Below are 22,763 nucleotides of genomic sequence, written 5' to 3' on the forward strand. Positions count from 1 at the left end.
CGTGTCGCCATGGCTCTGCGGCGGCTGCTGGGGCTGGCGGCGGCCGTGGGGCGCCGGGGCTGCTGCACCGAGGTGCGCGGGGGCCGGGCCGGGGCCGGGGCCGGGGCCGGGGCCGGCGCGTCCCGCCCTCACTGCGCCGCGGCCGCGCCAGCGGCCACCGGTGGCAGAGCCGGGGGAGCAGCGGGTGCCAAGGATACTCCGGGGCAGGGATGTTGCTGGCCCTGGGGTTGTCAGGAGGGACAGGCCGAGGTGGCTCCAGGACCCATGGCAGCTGCCATCCACCTGCGTGCCGTCTCCGCACGCCCCGGGCGGACACCTTCCCGTGCAGCACAGCTGCCACAGGCATCACCACCCTGAGCTACGGCACCACGAGGCCCCTGGTCAGCCTGCACATGGTGCTGCCGGATGGGTGCCACTTCGGGTAGCCCCGAGGCTGGGGCTGCAGGTCCCTTTGTGGGACAGGTGGGTGATGGGAACGTTCACTGCACCTTCATCTTTGACCCTAAGGAACTGGCTGAGACCCAGAGTAGTAAGGACTTTAGCGTCCACGTGAGCAGTTGGGTGTGGGCAGTGCGGGGCTGCACCAGGGACACCCACAGCCCCTCCTAATGCCACCGTCCCCCAGGTGGATGCTGGTACACAGGAAGGTTGGCAAGGAGGGCCTGGCCAACGTAAGCCACATGAACCCTGGGGAGATGCTGCGACCATGCCCAGGCACCCACCCTGGGGCACCCCAACATCATCCCTGTCCCCCCTGCCCCTGACTGCTTGGAGAGTCCCTCAGCCCCGGTGTATCAGCCCAGTCCTGCTCCTGCCCAGCCACTGCCAAGGCATCACCACCCCCTGCCCTGCGACCCAGTGTCCCCCCCTGCTGTGGCGAGACAGGCCACAGGCCCTGGCAACCTCAAATAACGCATGCACGCACACAGGCCTTCAAAGAGCCACGCCATCTTGCAGAAGAGATGGCTGAGCCCATCCTAGAGGAGGTCCGTCACCTGGGGCAGTGCAACACAGAGACACCCATGAGATGGAGGGATTCTAGGTAAATCTTTACGCTGCTGGGCAACACGGGGCTGAGTTTTGGTGAGCTGCGACTCCTTAGCTCCGGGAACCGGCAGAAGCTTCCCCAGTTTTCAAAAGGCACCAATTTTGGTTTGCGTTTCAGTTACGGCTGGTACAGTAGCAAAACCCGAGACATGAAATGGCAAAGGTTAGATCCCCCCTTCCCAACCCCAGCCCACCCCTGAACCCTCTCCCCTGTCAGTCTGGGACCCTACAGACACCCCCTGGCAGCTGCTGGCACACAGCAGGACACAGCACAACGGGCTCCTCTCTCTGCTGCTGTTACCCAGCATGGTTTTCCGTCTCTGCCGCGAAGACGGCTTCCACACCGTTAAGAACCGCTGCCCAGTGTGCCAGACGAGACCGCTCAGGAGTCCCCCGGAGACGGGAGCAGCCACAGCATCACCCCGAACTGCTGGGCACAGCCCTCTGTGCAGCCTCAGCTTGAGTCAAGTGAACGGCGTGGGACATGGTCCCATCGCTCCCAGCCAGGACCCCCCACCCCGGCAGCGCAGGTGTTGGGTGGAGAGGGGACAGCAGGGAAGGAAAGGCCATGAATTTATCTCCCAGCTTTGCTTCATTGCGGGCACAGCGCTAAAACTGATCTTGTCCTCTGTCTGGAGAGGGGAAGAACAGGAAGGGGGGAATTCGCCGCAGCCCATTACCCTTTTATCAGCGGAGCCCCAGGCCCCCGGTGCGCATATGAGTCTCTATCTATATACAGGTCCGTTCACACCGGGCAGAGACTTGTTGAGGGGGGCACATGTCTGAGGACAGCAGGAGGGCCACAGAGAGAGGACAACAGCATGGGGCCATCACATGGCTGCCAGCTGGCCCAGCACCATCCTGAATTGCTGTGTGCTGTTGGCAAGGTCTTTGACACGCTCCACCATGTCCTTGGAGGCTGCGGGTGAGGGGTAATGGAGAGCGGCTGCCTTTGTGGTCACCACAATCTCTTTGAGCATCTCGCAGAGGAGGTTGCTGTAGTGTGTGACCTTGTGCCGGACGTCCTGGGCTTTAGCCTGACGAGACAGCGTGTCACCGATGAAGACAAGCTTGTGGGCACTGAGGATGACAAACTTGCTGTGGGCCACAAAGATCTTGGGGGGCTGGTTGGTGCTGACAGCAGTGAAGAAGGCGTCGACGGCATTGGTGAGAGTGGTGAGGTTGGCCTCGCACTGCTCCAAGTAGAAGAGGAGGAGCTGGCGGTCTGCAGGACACAGGGCCCCGCCGCCCCGCGCCGAGCCGTAGTGCTGTGGGGGGCTCCAGTTGGACAGGTCATTGTCGATGGGGCGCGTCACCTCCTGCTCCAGGCGCTCAAACTGCTTTAGCTGTGGGAGGGATGGGGGTGAGGGAGCATGGCCAGGGCAGGATGGCCTTCAAACCACTGCCCCGTCTTCTGGGGCTGCTCCTTCCTTCCAAGGAAGGAGACCTGGCTTCACTGCGGCTGCCAACACGGGAGCCAAGCGCAATAGCCAGGCAGCCCCAAGGTGCCCAGCCGTGCCCCAGGGGAACCAGGCACAGGAGAGTGTCAGCCCCCAAGGCAGACGACGGCTACAGGGGGAGCAGGAGCTGAAGCTCACTGGACCCTCTGAACTAGGGACCCCAGTAAGCTGTGCCCAGGGCCAGGCAGGGCAGAAATGCCTGCCCACCCCAGCTCCATTACCTGCTGGTGCTCCAGCTGGTCTTTGCTCTGCCGGATGATGTTGCCTTTCTCCAGCAGCTCCTTCTGGGTCTTCTCAAACTCCTCCTTGCCCTGAAAGAAAGGGCATGACATGGGGCAAGCAATACAAACCTCACCAGGAACGAGCCCCTGCCAATCCCAGGATGACCCTGACTCCCTCGACCCTCAAAAAAGGAGGGTAAAAGCAAGACCTGGGAACACTAGCCACGTGTGCACCAGCTGGCGTGCTGGGCCCAGACAGAATTGCCACTGCAGTCAGGGCAGGGCAGCCTGGTACCCCTGCACCAGGCCATGGGAAGCCACAGAGACAAAACCCACCCACAGCAACACAGGGAACCAAGCCTGATCTCGCCCTGTTTGTGCCCTGCCATTGCATCCCCCTTCCTGTGCCCACCTGGAGATGGACATAGTCGTAATCTTCCATCCAGCCGCTCTCGTTGTTCTCGTACGGCCCATCGGGTGACTCCTGCGCCAGCAGCTTGGGTGGGGAGGGCAAGGGCCGCGACTGGATGCTACTGGCTTTGTCGGAGGGGTGAGCAGGCCCGTGGCTGTTGCCCTCCGATGCCTGCTTTGTCCGTTTGAAGAGGAGGGAGGCATTGCCGTGCAGGAAGGAGGCCAGCTGCTTAGTATCATCAGGCACGCCGCGTGAGTACATAATGAAGAGCTCCAAATCATCGGTGCCCGCCTTGCCACTGACCAAAGCATTAGGGGCCCAGTGGCAACTGTCCAGAGCTTGGCTATGCCGTGCCAGGGCCTGGTACACCTCCTCCATCTTCTGCAGCTGCTTGCTGAGCTTGGTGTAGAGGGAGCGGTCCGAGGCCTGCGCAGCATTGCCCACTGCCCCCCGGGCAAACTCCAGCAGGTCCCGCAGGGCTGTCTGGACGCCCTCAGCCGCCGTATGGATGCTGGCAGCATTTGCCTCCATGTGCTCAGGGCTGCGCCAGTTGGTGCTGATAAAGGACATGAGGTAAGAGACGGCGCCGCTGACGCCGTGCTGGAGTTTGGCCAGCATCTCCATGGCAGCGTCCAAGTCCAAGGAGAACTCCTTGCCGGCCCCCTTGGCCGGCTCCTTCACAGGCACCACATCTAATGAGGATGTGGAGATATTGCTGCGAGTGCTGCCTGTGCTGGAGGCTGAGAGACGCTTGGTGTCAGTGGCCTTGGCCTCACGGTCCACTTGCGGTGGGACATCATAGATGTACTCACCCTCGGTGTCCACCGAGCCTTTGCCTGGGGCATGCAGGTCCCGGGGCACGTCATACACCTCCTGGGAGCTGAAGGCCGACCCCCCCAGCTTCTTGAGGCTAGGGGGCACATCGTAGATCTCATGGGAGAGCGATGGCTCGGGCACGCCTTTCCCAGCCACCGGTGGCACATCATAGACGTCCTCTGGCAAGTAGGGTTCCTGCTGCGTGAGGATGAGGGGGTGTCTGGAGGGGTCGAAGGCCTTCTGCTTGGCAAAGGCAGGTGGCACGTCGTAAGTCTCCTCCCGCACAGGGCCATCCGGCACATCCTTGCTCACGGAGGGCGGGATGTCGTATACCTGCAAAGGCACCGTCAGTGCCGCCCAGGCTCCACACGCTGCCACACCAGCCCCGCGGCTGCCCGCAGCGCTGCCTGGTGCCACGTGGTCTGCATGCGGGTGGGTACACGGGGATGAGACAGCGCCGCACACGCAGGGCCCTGCATGCACGTGTATACCCGTGGAGAGCCTCGCATGGGAGAGCCATGCGCAGGCGCGCGCGCGTAGGTGCAGCCAGGCACACAGGAGCACCGCATGTGCAGGAGGGAGGCTGAGTCGTCTGCAGGCCTCAGGCTTAGGCTGCACCATGGTGCAATTTAGCAGCCACGTTTGAGTGGGCAAGATGTGCAACAGGCTAGGGGCACGGGGAAGGGAGCGCACACCCCATGGGTGTCCCTTCTGCTGGGCAGGCTGGCATGGCTGTACCGCTGAGGCCGCATGTCTCATTTGGTGGTCCAGCAGCCCCAGGGCAGACGGGCTTCCTAGCAGCACTTACGGTTTGGTGCAGACTTTTCTCCACACTGGGAGGCACATCGTAGATCTCTTGCCCTGGGTCCTGCCCATTGGGACCCTTCACTGCCATGGGGGGAGTGTCGTACACCTGGGGGAGGACAAGCAAGGGAGTCAGGAATAGCATGGCCCCACCTCATCCCAGGGGAGCAAGGACCTGCTTGGAAGGACGGAGGTACCAGAAGAAGCCCAGAGGATCCCATCTCATTAATGTGCTCAGCCTTAGGCCTAATTCCCGCAGGTATGGATCCCATACTGTACCAGAGCATCTCCTCCTGCTCTGGGGGTAGATACAGGCAGCCAACCAGCCCCACTATCCTGCAGGGACTCACCTCCTGGCTAAACTGGCTTGTAAGCCCTCCGCGGACAGGCGGCACGTCGTAGATCTCCTGGGAGCCCGACGATAGGAGGTGGCGAGGAAAGTCATATTCATCCTGCTCACCCTTGGGAGAGTCGTAGATGTACACCTGCCCCACACGGGTGGGCACCAGTACCTGCAGAGTGGAAAAAGGGCTGAGATAGGCACTGCTGAGAGCTGCCTTGAACAGCTGTCCTGGGTCACTGCCAGGCTCCCTTCCCCCTCCCCATCTGTGCCCATCATGGCCCCAAAAGCAAGGGCTGGGAAATGCCAAGTGGGCAACGGGTACCTGAAAGGACCCAGTTCAGCTCAGGTGTCCACCAGCATGACACCCATGCATGGCCAACTGTTCTAGCTCCCAACCCTGAGATCCCTTTTGGTGGCCTCCCCAGTTCTGGGCAAGACTCGCCATGCCCTGGTTTCCCACCCAGCCTCATGGGGAGGATGACAGACATTCATCTCAGCAGGAAGAGCCAAGGCCAGTGTGAACCACAGCCCTGCAGGCATCTGGCTGTAACCATGAGAAAGGGCAGGCTGGAGACCCTCTCCTGCCACTCTGCTGTACCCATGTGCCCCAGCCAACGGGTAGGGGCACGTGGCAGGGTCCCAGAGACCTCAGCCTGGCCATCCCCTTCCCTGGGCACCAAATGATCATAGGATCAGTAAGGTTGGAAGGGACCTCTGGAGATCTTCTAGTCCAACCTCCCTGCTCAGCAGGGTCACCTAGAGCATGTTAGACACAGCAGTTGGGTTCAGCGTTCCTGAGACAAAGAGGATCAACCCTTGCCCCAGACGCTGATGCCAAGGCCCAGCAGGGGGCTCGAGGACAGGTGCCAGGCGAGGAGGTGCATGACGAGGCTGCCCGGCACCATGCAGTGCGTGCCCACGGGAGGGCGCTGCCTGGCCACGCGTGCCACGGCGGGCTGCGCGCTGTCGCCGCGCTCCGCAGCGACGCCAGGGACGGAGATGATATCACCGGTTATTTATAGCAGCAAGCCTCGGCAGGGCCTCGGCGAGAGACAAAGCCCAGGCGGCACGGCCGGGCTGTGCAGATGGGAATGGCCCTGTGGGCACGCGCGGCCTGGAGATCTGCCAGGGCCTGTAGGGTATTGGCAGATCCCTCCCCACAGCTTGGTGCCCGCTGCAACACCACACCACAAACAGCGTAGGCTCTTGACCTCCACTGCATCTACCACTGCGCCACGTGCGATGCCAGCAATGAATCCTGCCTCGGCTGGGGACGCTCAGCACCGCTGGGTGGCGGGCATTCCCTTGGCAGGGATTCAGGAGCAGCGTGGGGTGGCCAGCTGGGCTTCTGGGTGCTGGTAGCACCAGGTGGCTGCGACCAGTGACAGAGAGGTGGTGACGCTGTGGTGGTAGGGACACCCTGGCGTGCCAGGCAGCGCAGAGGATAGCACACCATCACCCCAGAGGGGCACGTGAGGGCACGTAACACACCCGCACCATGCCAGGAGAAGGCAAGGCAAGCTGCCAGGCTGCAGCACACGATAGCAGCGGGCATATAACCAAATCCAGAGGGTTCAGGCATCCTGCTCAGTTGGCACCACAGGGCAAGAAGGGCTGAAAAACCTGCAAAGGGGAGAGGTACTGGCCAGGTCTTCCTGGCATGGGATAGCTAGAGGAGCACTGGTGCATCCAGGATGCTCCAGGGAGTGAGATGGTTCTCCTGGTTGGCAGTCACAGGCAGATGGCCCCCCCGGCACTGGTACCCGGGCCACTGCACATCTGGGAGCAGCCAGCTCTGCCCAACCTTGACCTGTACCCAAGTGCCATCCTGCTCACATGCTGACTGCAGGCTACTGCCAGCGCCCTGTGTGCTGGGGAGAGACTCCCAGGGCTTGCTGGGGCTGCCTGCCCGGCTGAGCGCCCAGGCCGTGAGTCACGGGCTTTGGCAGTCCCTCTCACGGGCTCGTTCCCAGCAGCGAGTCAGGAGGAAGTGCCATCTTCCTGGAAAGCACACTGCGGCGCTGTCTGCGTGCTGGCGAAGGCACCTCACTCCTTTCCCCGGTGAACAGAAAGCTTGCGTACGGGGGCAGAAGCTGAGCTGGGAAGGAACCAGGCGTGCGGGCTCCAGGCTCTAAGCCGCTCTAGGCAGGGCCAGGCTGCAATGCACAAGGAGGATGTACCTTCTTCTCCGGACACAGGGCGCTCAAGCAGCACGGGAGCGAGGTGGATGTGGCAGCAGGCAACAGATGAGGTGTGGCAGCAGGATCCTCCCATTGCTCACGGCCTCACTCCAGCCAGCCCCAGGGAGGAGCCGGAAGGCAGCACCAAGGGCATCGCGCCCAGCAGTCAGGGAGAGGCTCTGGGGACGGACTGGCATGTGGCTCACCTGTGCTTGCTGCTTGCCCGGGTGGGCTTGGTGGCAAACCCAACAGCAGCTCCTATACACTCCCTGGCAGAGCTGACATGCTGGCACAGCACACTAGCCCCTGCCCTTGTCCCTATCCACCCGTGTCCCTGAGAGGAAACGCCTGGAGTGACAGGCATTGGCGTCCAGCCGAGGAGCCTGAATAAACAGCTCAGCACCTGCTGAGTACCATAGGTACCTCTGTGTCCTAGATGTGGAACTAGATCAAGGGGTGGAGGGGGATCTCTAACCAACTCTTCATTTATTCACATGGGCAGAGCCTAGCGCCCTCAAATCTGTCCCACAAACAGCTGACATGCCCTAGATGATGTCCACAGAGCCCCCACAAACAGGCACCACTGAGAGACCAAGAGGACCTGAGAGCCAAATGCTGTGCCAGGCGTGAGACAAATAGTCCATACCAACCAGGGCACTGCAGCCAGAGCAGGGACTCCCGCTGCATCTGCCCCTGCCACTAGACCAGCAAACGGTGAGCCTGTAGCCAAAGTGATGGGCGTAAGACACCAACCCAGTCCAAGAGACAGCAACAGGTACGGATGCCTGATAAAGGAGCCCAGCTGCCCTGGCATTCACTTGGCATTGCGGACCACAGAAAAACCAGAGCCCCATCAATCCCCACTCACATCCCCACCACTCCTCATACCCTCCTAAGGCACGACCTAGAACCCCATCCTACCTTCCCCTGGGTCTTGTGCCCGTCCCGGCTTCTCATGTCCAACGATGGGGGCACCTGGTAGATCTCTTGAGCCAGACTGACTGAGGGAGGAACTTGGTATATATCCTGGGGAGGGCTGGCAGAGCCCACCGGGTATGTGTCTGCCACTTGGCTCAGGGATGGAGGCACCTGGTAGATCTCCTGGCCGGGGCTGGGGAAGGCATGGGAAGGAGTCTGCTTCGGGTAGGTGGACGATTGCTTAGCTGGAGCAGGCGGGAACTGTCCAGTGGGCGCCGAGCCCGAGTAGTGGCCCTGCTGCCCTTTGCTGGGGACCGGCATCAGGTAGACGTTGTCCCCTTGGGGTGGGTAGGCAGGGTGCATGGGGGTGTACTGAGATGCAGGCGAGAGAGCGGTGTAGCCCCCTTGGTGGTGATAAGGTAGAGCAGTCTGGGGCGCTGGAGGCTGTGGCTGGGGTGGCGCTTGCCCCTGTCCCGGGCCAGATGCTTGCTGTTGCTGCTGCTGTTTCTTGTCGTACATGCCCACCAGGATCTTGAGGCGGTTGCCGGGCACAATGCCCTGACGGCCATGGAGGGAGCAGAGCCACCAGCCATCCAACCCCTGCGTGTTGCGTTCCAGCACCGTCATGATGTCGCCCTTGCGGAAGGAAAGCTCGTCCGGGGACTCGGCCACATTGTCGTACAGCGCCTTGGCCAGCACGTTCTGCAAGAGAATTGCATGGGGGCATGTGAGCCAGCACTACTGCGAGCCCCTGCCGGGGACGCCCTGCCCACCCAAAATCCCCACAGCTGGAGCCGGGCGATGCCTCAGCCTGTCCCAAACTGGGAAGAGGGTGCTGGTAAATAGGACTCCTGGTCCTCACCACTCCCCAGAGGCAGCTCATGCCTGTTGCTGTCCCAGAGGCCACACAAGCCTGGTGGTCCTGGTCAGGAGCCCCCAGGGCTCAACAAGGGGCATAGGCAGACGTGCAAGCCCCAACGCCCCCTTCTCCTCCCTGTTAAGTCCTCGTTGAGAGGACTTTTAAAGGCTCTGGTTTCTCCTGATCACACTGAGAGGGTGAATCTTGAGTCATGCCATCAGCCAAGGATCATGCCCAGAAGATCTCAGCAGTGCCCCAAAGCCAGGCTAAAGTCTGCGGGAAAAGTCTTCCTGAATGCCATTGCTTCTTTTGCCCACCCTCAGGTGTCTTGAGCTGGCCAGGAGGGATAAGCATGGAGAAGGGGTGCCCAGCTGCATGGTGTGCATGTGGGGAGTAACCTCACGCTCTCCCGCACTGCTGGGTTCCCCCCCCCCCCACTCCTCCCAGTGCCCAAGGCAGAAGCAGCAGGATCCTGCTGGGAAAATATCCCTAACACAGCTCTGGCTGACTTTTCGTCCCCACTCCAGTTCACCACATCCTTCCCGATGGTAATGCTCAGAAGGGACATGCTGGACCCTTCTGCATCCTGCTCCAGTTTGGGGACCTCCTCTGCCTTTCCCTCCCCTTCCCGCTTGGGCAGGAAGTGCCAGGGCAGTGAGTCAGCCACAGCCGGGAGAATTCCCCATGCCGGCGCAGGCGGAGGGTGCGCGAAGGCCGTCCGCAGTGCGTTTCCCGCCCGCCCGCCCCATCCCTCTCCAGCGGGCACAGGGCCTGCAGCGCACCCGGCCAGCTCCCGGCCAGCACTGCGGCGCCGGGGCACAGGGCCTTGGGACACGGAGGGCAGGCGAACAGGCCAGGCGCTCGGTCCTTTCGCAGAAGCACAGGACTGGTGGCGCTGGCTGTCACCGCAGCAGACGCAGGGCGAGCGGGATGCTACAACCCTGCTTGCCCACAGCCCCACTGCGCACCAGCCACAGCACAGATGCGTTTGCAAGAGCTCGCAGAAGGCAACCGCCGCCCGACTGCCCCGGGCACTGCACGCGCGGCTGCTTTCCAACCACCGCTGCTCGAGCGTGCCCAGCCAGCACCGGCTTGCTTCCTCCGAGCGACGGGGTGGAGCGTGCGGGGATTTACCAGTGCCACAGCAGCCCAGCTGGAGGCTCGTGCGACTGGCCACGAGCTGCCCCAGCCTCACAAGACCACGTGAGAGAGCAGACAGCGGAGCTCCATCCCAGCAGCCACACGTGCCGGGTTCCTGGTCTCCCCACGCTGGAGGTGCCTGGCAGGAAGCCTTCTGTGCTCCGCTCCAGAGCCAGCTGCCCCACGACAGAGCCACGTGCACCCGCGCGGCACCTCCCTGCCCACGGAGCCCTTCTCGCTGCCCGCTGTCGGCACCCAGCGGCGATCATGCTTCCCCACCATCCAGGCCACGGCTGGCAGGGAAACCGAGGCACAGGGTGGGTGAAGGCGCTGGAGGGAGGCCACAGAGGACAAATGCCTCCCAGGCCTCCTCCGCTCATCAGCAGCCTCCCACCCAAGAGGGAGCAGGCAGGACCCGAAGGGATCTCGGCCCAGCTCCACGAGCCACGACCTGCACGTTACCACCTGCCTCTCCCACGGGTGGACCCAGCCCCAAGCCAGGGGCCCTGGAGAGCCGTCAGAGCTGCCCCACGGGCAGGAGAACTGCCATACACCAGCGCCTGCTCTGCAGACGGCACTCCCAGGTCTCTGCTCTGTCTAGGGGCACCAGGAGACAGGGGCATGTTGCACCCCATGGCCGACAGCCCCAGGAGCTGAGGTGCTGCGAGCTGCAGGCAGAGTGGGCACAACTGGCAGCACGCCCACTAACGCCTGGCCCACCCCGAAGGAAATCCCCTCAGCATCCCCCCAAGCCCCTGCCTTGCCCAGGGAGGACTAGGGACTAGCTCAGTGATTGCTCCAACCCCAGCTGGCTCACCAGCTCCCCACCACGGGAAAGCCACCGGACAGGGCCTCATAGGAGAAAAGAAGCCGCAGAGCCCTGCACGTCCGCGTGGAGCCAGCTCTCCTACTGTGCCCGGACACGGGCCGCTGCGTGCGCATGCTCCTGCAGCTCCCCTGCCCTGCGACTATCCCGGAAGATGCCCTACGGGACGCGATAGCCCAGCAGCCCAGCTACCCTGAGCCCCCCGACGAGACTGGCCCTGCTAACCACACACCCGCCAGCCCATGTACGCCCCAGTGACCTGCGGCCAAAGCAATCCGGGAAGCCCACGCATCCATCCTGCATGCTCCCAGCACCGTGGCCTGCCAGGCTAGTAAAGCAGTCACCTCTCTGTGGGAGCAACACAGGTCCGTGGACCCTCTTCTTCATGAGCTTGATGGCTGACCATGCTCACCCTCTTCAAAAGGCCCCCAGCAGGGCACACCGCAATAGGAGAGATGGGGACCCAGGCCTGAGCCTGGTGCACGGTCCCAGCTCCGGTCCTCAGCATTGCAACAGTAATGGAGCAGGGTAGGTTTGGCAGTGAAATAACTTGGCTACACCATGCCCTAGGAAATGCCACCAGGGGAGGCAGGACTGTCTGAGGCAGGATTGGTGGCAGTTGTTCCTCTCTGTGTCCTGGCAGAGCGTGGCAGCACAGGGTGGCCTCGCCAAGGCACGCGGATCAAAGTGCCTGCTCACCAAACTGCCTGCCGGAGCAGGGTGCACAGCCCTGCCCTCCAGCCCCACGGGGTGCCCACCTCACCCTCCTCCTCTTCACTCAGAGCTGGTAGGAAATTGGTATCAGCTACCAGAAAGATCCAGCACAACCAGCTGGGAGCTTTCAACAGCTCGGGGCTCTTTCTGGCAGGTGCAAGCTGAGACCACCGAACTCATGACACACAGGGCAGAATCACCACAGCCATCAGGAGCCAAAAGCCATCGCAGGCAGACCCCTGGCTAGAGGGGTGGAGCGAGTGCTTACACAGGCAACTTGCCCCCTTCCCCACCGCGGCTGCCAGCAGCCTCCCGCCCGCTGTGACAGCCTAGGGACCTTTGGCCCCCTCCCAGGGAAATCACGGCTGGTGCGGGAAGAACAGCTTGCCTGGCATTCCCAGGACAACGCGGGGGGCTGCGAGGGCACAACCCCCACAGTCACTGAACAGGCGGTGACAGCCCCTTCCCACAGCCAGCAGCCCCCCAGTGCAGCACTGGGTGGGGGGTCTGGCTGCTGGGCTGGCAGTAGCAGAGACCGCAGCACCCTGGAGCACCCACAGCAGATGCCCTTCCAGCACATCTCCCTCTGCCACGGTGCTTCTCCTCCTAGAGCTCGGCGACCGTGGGCCCCGAATTGAAAGGATCTGCAGGGAGCCCCAAGGACTGGCAGAACCAGCTATAGGCTGCTCAGCTTACAGGTGGGGCTACAAGTCACGGCCTGGATGGGGCCTGACCATGCTAACCCAGTTCCAGCTGCCCAAAACATGGCCCGGGTCCAAAGTCAGCTGTCCCAATAACTAAGGAGCCCCCAGCACTGCTTTCTGCCTATGAAACTCCCTTGCATCCCTTCTCCACCAGATGCTGCGCTGCCATCACCCGCTGGGCACAGACCGGCAGGTCTCTGGCACCAGCAGACCAGACGACGACACGACCGAGGCACCTCCGCTTTCCAGCCCGTCGCCGTCAGAGCGGTGCAAGCCCAGATTCTGCGCTCACGCAGACGTAAGCCAGCACCCTCAGCACCGATGAGCCGCTAGCCAAGCTGCTCCTGCGGAGCCAGTCCCCAACAGGAACCTGGGGCACGGCAGACTAAATGACGGGGCCAAGGTCGCGCACAGGAGTTAGTGGCAGCGCAGCTGACTGATCTGGGAGCTCGCAAGTCCCAGCCCAGTGCCCTAACCTGGCACGATCGGGGACGCAGGAAAGGACCCAGGGAGACGGCAGCCCCTAGCTGGGCCTTGACCACAGAGCATCCACATCGAGTGCGTTAAGAGATTTCTGGGGAAGAGTCATGGTTGTAGGGCGTGAAAACCCCAGGTACCTCTAGCACGCTGGGCACTGCCTTGTAGGAGCCCGGGACGTCCTGGGCGCTGCATTTCTCTCACGCAAGGCAAAGGGGCAGGAAGAGGACTCTGCCCCAGGCTTTTGCACCTCCTCCCTGCAAGCTGCCCGCATGACACCTGGTTTAACTGCCTGCTGCAGACTGTGCCCTGCCAGAGCCCGTCCCAGCTGCCAGGGGAAACTCCTGCGTGGAGAGGGGTGCGCAAGGGGCCTTCCCCCCGAGCAGGCGGGCACCCCCCCTCCCCGCTTTGGAAGCTGCTGTGGCATTAGGGGGACACTGCCACAAGCAGAGAGTGGGATACACAAGGGCAGGGGGACAAGCAGCTTTTCCCACTGCCTTCTTCCTAGGTACCACCCACCACCCCTCCTGCCTTCCCAGGGACAAAGGTTGAGATCCCTCCTAACCAACAACAGGCTGGGCAGGTACAGGGATAAAAAGGGGCTACGAAGGGCCTGTTTTGGAGGGCAAGGTGATGGATCCTGAGCCACAGGCCCCTGGAGCTGCTGCAGCCCACCATGGTCCCACGTGTGCTGTGGAGCAGGCCCCCCTTCTTGGGCAACACTGCCTGTGTCACTTGTCCCCCTGCACCTCCTCCCCGGGCTCCCTGCACGGGGCAGCGGTGACACCGCCGGGGAGGTAGCAGGTACCATGACCGCTGGGCAACTGCGCTTCACCTCAGTTCGGGTGCTGCCCGGCATGGCAAGGGTGTTGCAAGGCCCGCACGTTCTTCCCTCGTCCTGTCCCATCCCGTCCTGTCCTGTCCCCCAGCCTTGGCCTCCCGGGGCTGATTAGCTCTCGGTGAATCATTAACGGCGCTGGGGCCGCATGGCTGACGTGCACAGGAAGGGCATTCGCACGCCCACAGGAAGGCCAGCCTTGCCGAGCTCTCGCAGCCCTCCCGGCCCTCAGCGAGCAGCAACCGGCTTTCCTCGGAGGCTGCCTAAACTCTGGAGGGCCAGAGCTCCTGGTCAGGGGGCCAAGCTGTCCCCCCACGTCATGGTGATGCCTGGGGCAGAATAGGGATCACGTCTGGCCATGCAACAGCCTCCACTGCCTGCTGGCACCCAGATCGGGACTCCCGGCCCCTTCTGTCGGCCCCCGAGCCTGCTCACCCCCCATTAACCACGCTAAGTTCCTTGATCGCTGCCCCACAGCTGCCCAGCAACCTTCAAGGAGCCTGGCCTGCCCGGCTCCGAACCAGCTCCCCCCACAAGGACGCTGTCACGTCGGCTGGATCCCACCTCACCCCCATCCCAGCCGCAGGGCCATCGGTTACCGAAAAAAGCCAGGCAGCTTATGTGGACCCCAGCGCTGAGGCGACAGCCCTGATGCGGCCCTTCCCTGTCACACCACAAAACCCGGACCAAGAGCCAGCCCACAGCCGGGTACAAGGGCTGGGGACGTCCATGCCAGCAGCGCCTTGTCCTGCCTGATTTGGGGCAGGGAGAATGGGAACCCTGGGCTCGGCCTTGCGGAGAGCATCTCAGGTCAGCTCCGCTGGCACCAGCCCAGAGAAGGGGCACGGCGGGGCAGCGAGCCGCGGGGGCTGGCGCTCACCCCACAGCCGCCCGGAGGGCTGAGCGCATCGCCCAGGGGCCCGAGGGTGCCTGGCAGCGCCCGGCCGCATCGGCGGGCCCGAGCTCAGCAGCCGGCCAGGGGCTCTCCCGAGCGCCGTCTGCCCTCGGGGCTCCAGGGCAGGCGAGCGGGGCAGAGGGACGGGCGCGGGGCAGCCAGGCCCCGGGCGGCCGCGCTCAGCCCCTGCCCCTCGGCCGGGGGCCTGCGAGCCGCGGGGCCCCCTGCGCCCGGCGCTCTCGGCCGCCGCGGGTTTCCGCCGGGACTCGCCTGCCCCTCGGCGGCGCGCAGGGCCCGGGCGCAGCGCCCCGCTCCCCGCCGCCAGCCGCGCCCGGGGCCTGCGGCCGCGCCGCGCCGCCCGCGGGGCCTCCTGCCCCCGGCCCGCCGCCCCCCCGCCGCCGCCGCCGCCTGCCACGTCCGAGGGCGCCGCGGGGCCTCCCGCCGCCGCCGCCAAGGTCACCGCTCCGGCCGCGCCGCCGCCGCCCGCGCCCCATTGTCCCCGCCGCCGCCGCCGCCCGCCCTCACCAAGTAGTTCATTTTCCTGCCGCGGGGATGCGGGAAGGCCCCGGCCGGGCGCGAGGGAGGAAAAGTTGCGCGCGGGCTCCCCGCCGGCCCCGGTCCCGGTCCCGGTCCCGGCGGCGGCGCGGCTGCCCTAGCGCGGAGCCCCCGCGGGCCGGGGCGGCGGCGGGCGGCGCGGCCTGGCGCGGGCGGGCGAGCGGCGCTCTGGCGGCGGCCGCGCCGTAGGTAACATTATAGCGCGGTGCCCAGCCCGGTCCCGGCAGCCCCCGCCGCCCGCCCATTGGCTGCCGGCGCCGCCGCGGAGCGGGAGGCGGCGCTGCTGCGCCCGCCGCCGCCGCCGCCGCCCGCGCGCCCCCGCCGCCGCCGCCGCCAGCGCCGCCGCGGGGCTGCCGGGCTGCGGCCGCGGGGCGGCGCGGCCGCGGGGCGAGGGGGAGCGGCCGCAGAGGGGGGGGAATGGCCGTAACGGCCGTAACGGACGCGGGGCGAGGGGGAGCGGCCGCAGCGGGGGGGGAATGGCCGTAACGGCCGTAACGGCCGCAGCGCGGGGGGGGGGAATGGCCGTAACGGACGCGGGGGGGGGGAGAGGGGGGAATGGCCGTAACGGCCGTAACGGCCGCAGCGCGGGGGGGGGGAATGGCCGTAACGGCCCTAACGGGCGGGGAGGGGAGGGGAGGGGAGGGGAGGGGAGGGGGGAGCGGCCGTAACGGTCGCAGCAGGGGGAGGAGGGGGGAATGGCCGCAGCCGCCGCCCGGCGGCATCTAACGGGCGGCGAGGGGGGTGTAACGGGCGTGCAAGGGGCACGGGTGTGTAACAGGCACACACGCGTGTGAAGAGGTGTGGGGGTGTGTAACAGGTTCACAGGCTTGTAATGGGTGTGCAGCGGGTGTGTAACAGGCACGGCTGTGTGTAAGGGGGCTGTAAGGGGTGTGTGTGCGTGTGTGCACACAGTGGGTGTGTAACAGGTGGGATGTGTGTAGCCCATGTGTGATGGGTGGGGGCGCGTGTGTCATGGGGGTGTACTGGGCAGGTAACGGGCCACGCGCGTACGTGCGTGTGTAACACGCGTGTAGTCGGGGGCATGGGCCATAACCCCCTTCCGCCCGCCCGCAGCCGCTGGGCGCCCTCGCGGCAGGGCGCCGGCGCCGAGGGGCGCCCAGCCGTGGGGCCACCCGCTCTGGGCGCCCGCTGCGCCTCAGCGGCGTGCTGCCGCCCGGCGTGTTGGAGCAGCCTGAGCGCGTGGCCAGCCGGCAAGTCCGGGCCTGACGCGGCTGCGTGCCGCGGCAGGGAGCCGTGCCTGCCGCCCGCCCAGAGCCGGCGCTCGGGGCAGGGCCGCCGCCGCGGCAGCGTGGCCGAGGGCTGGCAGCCCTCGCGCCGGCAGCTCGCGGGAGCAGGCAGCGGGCCGGCGCCGGGGCGGGCGCCGCGTGCCGCGTGCCGCACGCCTCGGCCCGGCGAGCGTGCATGAGCACACCAGCGGCGAGCAGGCACCGCGCTGGCCGAGGCATGCCAGGAATGCACCTCTTCCCGCGAACATGCCTCCCAGCCACACGTTCCCCAGCAATGGCATTTCCTCTCTGGCAATCTCGCCCTTGGGGGTTACCTTTGCTCCGAGCTGGGGAGCAGCAGCGTCGAGGCTGGATTGCAAAGACAGGCCGCCCCCTTCCTCTCCCCACACCGAGCGCCTGGCTCGCTCGGTTCTGGCTGCCCGGCCCAGCCTCGCTGGCAGCCTCTGCTCTGGCACCAGGCGGACGCGGAGAGCCGCCGGCGTCGCCTCCTGGCGCTCCTTCCTCGTGGCTGGGGAAACTGAGGTGCAGGAGCAGCAAAGTGAAGTGCGTCAGCCGCGGCGGGCAGGGGCTGCGGGCGCGCCGGAAAGCCGCGGCCGCCCCAGAGGGCGACGCTGGAGGACCGCAGTTTCCTCCCGCCGGTGACGGGAGCCGCTGGCGGTTTCCAGAGTGGCGGCTGAGTCGCCTGGGTGCTGCAGAAAGTTCACCTGCTGCTTAACCAACCCAGGCTCCCGGCCCCGCTGCACCCACGGTGACAGCTCAGGATGGCACCTCTCCCAGGCGGGCGTACGGCCCGGCAGTGCACGGGAGGAGCAGACTGCTCAGGTTATTACGCAAAAGAGCGGGTTTTTCCCCAGCTCCCGCTGCGGGGCCACAGCAGAGCCCAGCCTTGCTGCGGTCATCCCCGGAGAGATGAGCCCGAGGGGTGGCTTAGGGCGACCCGCGTACCGCGGCGTGGAGCCCTTGGCAGAGCAGGGATGCCGAGGCACGGCGCGGCCGAGGGCTGGAGCAGCGCTCGTGCCCCTGGGGATACGCAAGGGGAGCCGCAGCCAGCCCGTGCCCCGGCTGCGCTCGCATGGAGCAGCCCTCCGGCTCCTCTCCCCCTTTCCCTTTTCTCCCTCCCCTCCTTTTTTTCCGTCCGCGCGTCCAGGGCTGGCGGGCGCTGCAGCGCGCTGCTGCGAGTGGAAAGCTCTCCACCGGCTCTTCTCCCGCTGCGGCAGATCAGACAAGCGCTTGGCAGGTTTTCCTCGGAAACTCGTCTGAAGTCGGTGAGGCCCGATCGGGTACCACGAGGCTCCCGAACCCAAATAAAGGCAAACGGGGCCACGGCAGTTGCTGGTCACGCGGGCTGGCGTGCAGCTTGCAGTAGGCAGCATGTATCGACTGAAGAAATCTCACCAACGGGAGGGACGGAGGGGAAACGTTCTCCCCCCACCCTGTCCCCTGCAGATCGCAAACGATGCAGACCAGCCTCTGGGCTACTAGTAGCCAGTCCCTAGCCCAATGCACCGGGCGACGCCGCGCTCTGCCGGCAGCCAGCCTGCCCCTTGCTCCGTGCATGGGGCTTGTGGGCAGCCGGGAGCTCCCGGATTTGCAGAGGCCTCTGCCTGGAGCAGGTAGCGGCTCCAGGTTTGACTCCTGGCTGAGCGCTCAAGACCAGGAGCTGTGGTGCTTAAAAGTGCCAGGGATTTTATTTACCCTTCCCTCAGATCAGAGCGCCCCACAGCTATATTCCACGCCGGCCTCTTTTGTTGCTTTGGAGCTGAGATCGGTGCCTGGAGCTGCCGAGCACCCGGCGCTCGCAACAGCTCCTTGCAACACCCCAGTTTCCATCATCGCAGCGCCGCTGGGAAGCACCCGCCGGGGGGACAGGCAAGGACAGGTTTCCCTCCTGCCTTTCCCACCTCTAAGGAAATCAAATGCCAAAAGGAAAACCAGAAACACAGCACTGGGGGCCCTGTGACTCTGAGATCCGCTCGGAGTCGGCTTGGTGCAGCCAGAGCGTCCCCACGGAGCGGATGCAGCCGGCAGCGGCAGTGACTTACGGTGAAGAGGTTTGGTCGAGCCAGTGCCTTCCCTGGTCCCTCAAATTCCCCTCTGTCCTGCTAATTGCTCTGGATTAACATTTTGCAGCCGTAGCACCCCCAGCTCGGCAGAGCGAGCGAGCAGGGCTGCGTGGTTCCGGTCAACGGCGCCCGGGCACGCACCCGCTCTGGCCCGTATGGCCAGGAGATCAGGGATGCTGCTCGGGATGCAGGTTGCCCCAGCAACAGTTGCTATAGAAAACACACAGCCGCGAAATTTCCAGGCACGTTCAAGAGTCCGTCACTGTCATCCGGAGAGGCCCCGGCATGCCGGCGAAGCAGGCAGGGGCAGTCGCCTTGCTCGTGGGAAAGCAGGAGAGGGAGCGTCGCTGCCTGACCCACCTTTGCCCTGCCTTCTCCCTGGCCCCGGGCAGGGGAAGGTGCTGGGAGGACCCCAAAAGCGGGCGGTGGGGGGACAGTGTCGTGTCCTGCCGGGCTCCCTGGAGCAGCCGTGGGAGCAAGGCGTGGAGACCCGGCTCCCCTCCGCGTACCCTCCGTTAAAGGAGGCGGTGGTGGCTGCGGATCAAAACCGGCCCCTTCAGCCCGGCGTCGCGACGGGCCCCCAGCCCCGCTCCAAGCTCTCGGCACCGCAGAAGGCGAAGCAGATCGTGGCCGGCGCTGCCCGGCGGCCGCCGACAGCTCAAGCTGCCGGCAGGCGATGGCTTCGCCAGCAGCGGCTCCGGCACGCAGCCTCCCCCCAAACCTGGCGGTGGGAAAGCTGCCTCCGGACTCCCGCAGCGGCAATGGGATTACACGGGGCTGAGTCTCCGAGCGCTGAACGGAGAAATAAATCCTGTAAGGCAGTATGGGATTTATTAGACTTCAATATTCTGGAAATAATGAGGACGTTTCTCCTGACTTGTAACATCACGGGACCCAACAGGATCACAACACGGATTTATCCCGATGCCTTTCCGAGGCATTGGGTACTTTTTCATCTCCTGAGCTGGACCAGAGGGGGCAGGGAAAGGCACACGGAAGCTTTTCATGAGCTTAAACCCAGCTCTGGTCCTTTCAGGTTTAACAGGACGGGGCTGGCGGTGGCCATGGCTCAGAGGAGGGACCGCAGCCGCGGGGCCCGCGGGGCTCTGCCCTCCGGCGCCATGTGGGATCAGGCTGGAGCTAGCGTAATGGAGAGACCAGGGGACCAAGGCGCCCCGGCCGGGCGAGGGGCTCTCCTGTCCCCTGCCGGCAGCTCGGGCCCCCGCGATGCCGACGGCTGCTGGGTACTGGCCCTCCCCTTCGTGGGAAGGCGGGTGGGTGACGGAAATAGCCAGCGGAGCGGGTTGGGGTTTTTTATTTTCCTAAGCAGCTGAGGCCCTGTTTTCTGGAGACCTGTAAATCACTCCGCGTCTTCAGGAAAGAGAGGCAAGAAATCCATGATCCAAGCAAGAAAAAACGCAGGCCGCTCGGGAGCGCAGGCAGAGGGAGCCAGGAACGAAGCGAAGGCTGGAAGTGGCGCGCTGAACCCGTCGAGCTTACAGGGCCGGGAGCGGGCGCCCACCGGCCCCGCGCACGCACACGTGCACGCGTGCTGCCCGGCGTGCGGGCCCGGGCAGCAGGCGCCCGGAGCGGCCGTCGCGCTCCAGCCGAACGCCTCCGCAGCCGCGATTCGGGCGCTCGGCCCGCGCCTCCCGCCTGAGCCGGCCGCAACGCTCCCTATGTGCCCCCAAGCCAGCGGATCGCGGGAAGCTTCGCTGCCGGCCGCCGCTTTCCCGAGGACGCACCTCTTCTCGCAGCCCCCTCCCGCCGCCTCCGCCGGGTGACGGGAGCAGCGGGCCTCCGCGGAGGGAGCGGGGAGCTGCGGCTCCAGCCAGGAGCCTCCCGGACCCCGGGAACAGCCTGCCCTGCGGCAGGGCTTCTCGCTTACCTGTCTGGCTTACGCTCCTTGGCTCCCAGCGCAGGCGTCGGGAAATCCCTCCTGCGCCCCATGGAGGGTCCCCTGGGCCCTTCTCCGAGGAAAGCGCAGTGGCGGATGGGACCCGGAGCAGGGCCCGCGGTGCCTGCACAGGCTCCTGCCCGGGCTGCCTGAAGGCAGCTGCGGGATGGCAAACAGAGAGGCGCAGCGCCAACAGGAAAACCTCTGCGGGGTCACCGGGAGTCGGCTGTGGGCGCCTCCGAGGTCCGGCACGGCAGCCGGAGGTGCCCCGCGCCAGCCAGGAGCCGCAGGCCGCAGCTCCCCGTCAGCACCTCGCGCTGCTTTGCTCTCACCCGTCCCGCGCGCCATCCTCGCAGCTATCGAGACGGACATCGTCACCCGGCTGCGCGGGCCCAGTCTGGCACCTGTGGGACTGGCTGCCTCTAAGCAGGCGTTTTCACAGCCCACGTTACCGCGTTTGCCCCTTCTTTTCCCATCTATAAACTGAAGTCCTGGCCTTTGGTCTGTTGGCTGGAGGCAGCTTCATGACAACGGTCTCCTCCCGGATGCCCAGCGAGTTAAGGATCTAGCTCTCCACTGCGCTTCCCCAATAAACCAGGCCGCAGGCACGCACGAGCGCTGGGATGGATCGCTTTATTCACGTGCACGCTCGGGTCCTGGCCCGCCCCGACCGCCGCAGCTGCTCCGTCTTCTGGACAGAGAGAACAAGCAGGGGCTTCCTCATCGGCTTGCTTAAAAATCCCCCAGTATCCTCAGATCCCGTAAACGCGTACAGACAGTCCAGCTTTGTCTGGGCAAGAGCAGGGAAGGCGGCGGGGGAGGCGGCGCTGGAGAGGGGCGAGAAGGGCTCCAGCCCTGCATCCCAGGGCTCACGCGCGCCCGGCGGCCCCGAAACCTTCCCGCGGCTCCGAGCGGCTCTCTCGCGAGCAAACGCACCAGCTGAGCCGCCGCCGGCTTTTCCGGCTCTGCAGGCGCTTGGGCGCCGGCGCCCGCCCTCGCCGGGCCGCGGCTGCCCGCGCGAGCCCCCCGCTCCAGCGCCAGGCCAGCTCCCGGCCTGTCCGCTCCGCCAGAAGCGCGCGGAGCTGGCAGAGCAGCAGGGCCGCGGCCACCGCACGGAGCTGGCGCTCGCAGAGCTGCCTGCCGGAGCCATGCCAGTCGCCTCTGTCATGTGCCGGGCCGTTTAACCCTCAAAGCGCCCCCCGCTCGCCGACAAATACCCTCCCCAAACTATTACAGTGAAAGGAAAAACCTGTTAAGAGATACAGGCCGAGTCTTGGGTGGAGAACGGCTGCTGTGCCTCGCGGTCGGCAGGTGGCCGGCAGCCCGCGGCCGGGGCTCTGGCACGGGAGCGAGCAGGACCCGCTGCGGCCACCCGCTGGCACCTCAGGGCTTCATCCTGCTCAGCCTGATGTCGCGTTCGATCTCAAACTGCCTGTGATCGACCCGCTCCAGGAAGGCCTTCCTCTCGATGTACCTGCGGGGAAGCAGAGAGAGGCGGCGAGGCCGTGAGCGGCGCCGGCGGCAGGGACGAGCAGGAAGAGAGAACGTCATGCGTCTCCCTCCCGCCCCCTGCGAGCCCCCACCGCAGCTCAGCCGCGGCCCCGGGCGCGCAGAGGAGCCTGCCCGGAGCCCCCCCCTCCCCACGCCGCCCGGAGGGGCTCAGGGCGGCTCCTCGGAAACCCTCCGCCGCGGACGGCTCCCGCGCTGCACTCCCCGGCCCGCGCTGCCGGGGCGAGCCCGAGCCCGGGCGCACGGCTCCCGCTCCGAACGGGGAACGGGCCCGAGGAGCAGCGCGGCTGCAGACCGGAGGGGTTGGCGCCAAGGGGCTCCGGGCCGCAGCCGGGCTCCCGAACCGCTGCTGAGCGGTTACCTGCCCTTCCCAGCGAGGCACCCGCGGGCGCCGCAAGGGAGAGAGCGAGCACGCGAAAAGCACCTTGCCGCTCGTTAACGACGCGCAGCTGAATTTTAACGTTCAGTGCTGCAAACCCTCGTCCCGGACAGCCCGGGGCTGCGCTACTAATTAACCCGCGGAGGGAGCGAAATCGCAGTTCCGAAGAGGGGCCGTAACCGAATCGCCGCAGTTGTTTCACGTTTGGTCCACAGCGGCAAGCGCCGCCACGCCGGGCCGCGGAGGGAGGCGCGAGCCCCCGCTCTCGGCTTCTCGCCGCCGGCGCCCGCCGAGCGGAGAGCTAAGGCTAAGGGAAGCGGGCAGGAGGAGAGACGAGCGTCGCGGGCTCCGCGCGTGGGCGACGGCCGGGCTCGGGCTCGGGCAAGGCGGCTGCTGCCCACCGGCCTTGGCGGCCCGTGCCCCGGGGCCCCCTCGGCCGCTGGCGCCGGGAAGGCGGGC

At 65.6% G+C, this 22,763-nt stretch overlaps 3 protein-coding genes across 5 annotated transcripts in view; 1 reads left to right on the forward strand and 2 right to left on the reverse strand.

Annotated features, from left to right (window-relative positions):
* Positions 1-1,339: 1,339 nt before the first annotated feature.
* On the reverse strand, positions 1,340-21,755 carry BCAR1 (BCAR1 scaffold protein, Cas family member). Of its 2 annotated transcripts, none has more exons than XM_062586098.1 (7): positions 21,666-21,755; positions 8,205-8,903; positions 5,111-5,272; positions 4,765-4,869; positions 3,141-4,289; positions 2,729-2,818; positions 1,340-2,393 (listed from the first exon to the last, which is right to left on the reverse strand). In XM_062586098.1, exons 2-7 carry the CDS (start codon positions 8,826-8,828, stop codon positions 1,878-1,880), a joined length of 2,646 nt encoding a protein of 881 aa, XP_062442082.1. In that variant the 5' UTR covers positions 8,829-8,903; positions 21,666-21,755; the 3' UTR covers positions 1,340-1,877. The 2 variants fall into 2 exon arrangements, with proteins under 2 accessions (XP_062442082.1, XP_062442081.1); XM_062586097.1 differs by lacking the exon at positions 21,666-21,755 and adding an exon at positions 15,180-15,317.
* On the forward strand, positions 16,632-20,309 carry LOC134146004 (uncharacterized). Of its 2 annotated transcripts, none has more exons than XM_062586100.1 (2): positions 16,632-19,463; positions 19,556-20,309. In XM_062586100.1, exons 1-2 carry the CDS (start codon positions 18,675-18,677, stop codon positions 19,559-19,561), a joined length of 795 nt encoding a protein of 264 aa, XP_062442084.1. In that variant the 5' UTR covers positions 16,632-18,674; the 3' UTR covers positions 19,562-20,309. The 2 variants fall into 2 exon arrangements, with proteins under 2 accessions (XP_062442084.1, XP_062442083.1); XM_062586099.1 differs by having other exon boundaries at positions 16,632-17,721; positions 17,903-20,309.
* CFDP1 (craniofacial development protein 1) overlaps positions 21,031-22,763 on the reverse strand; it is a 70,385-nt gene continuing 68,652 nt past the window's right edge. Inside the window, exon 7 of the mRNA XM_062586101.1 lies at positions 21,031-21,890. Within this exon, the coding sequence (XP_062442085.1) occupies positions 21,800-21,890 (91 nt within the window). The 3' untranslated portion in view covers positions 21,031-21,799. The remainder of the gene's footprint in view (positions 21,891-22,763) is intronic.

This window comes from Rhea pennata, chromosome 13 (assembly GCF_028389875.1).
Source record: "Rhea pennata isolate bPtePen1 chromosome 13, bPtePen1.pri, whole genome shotgun sequence".
Lineage (NCBI taxonomy): Eukaryota > Metazoa > Chordata > Aves > Rheiformes > Rheidae > Rhea > Rhea pennata.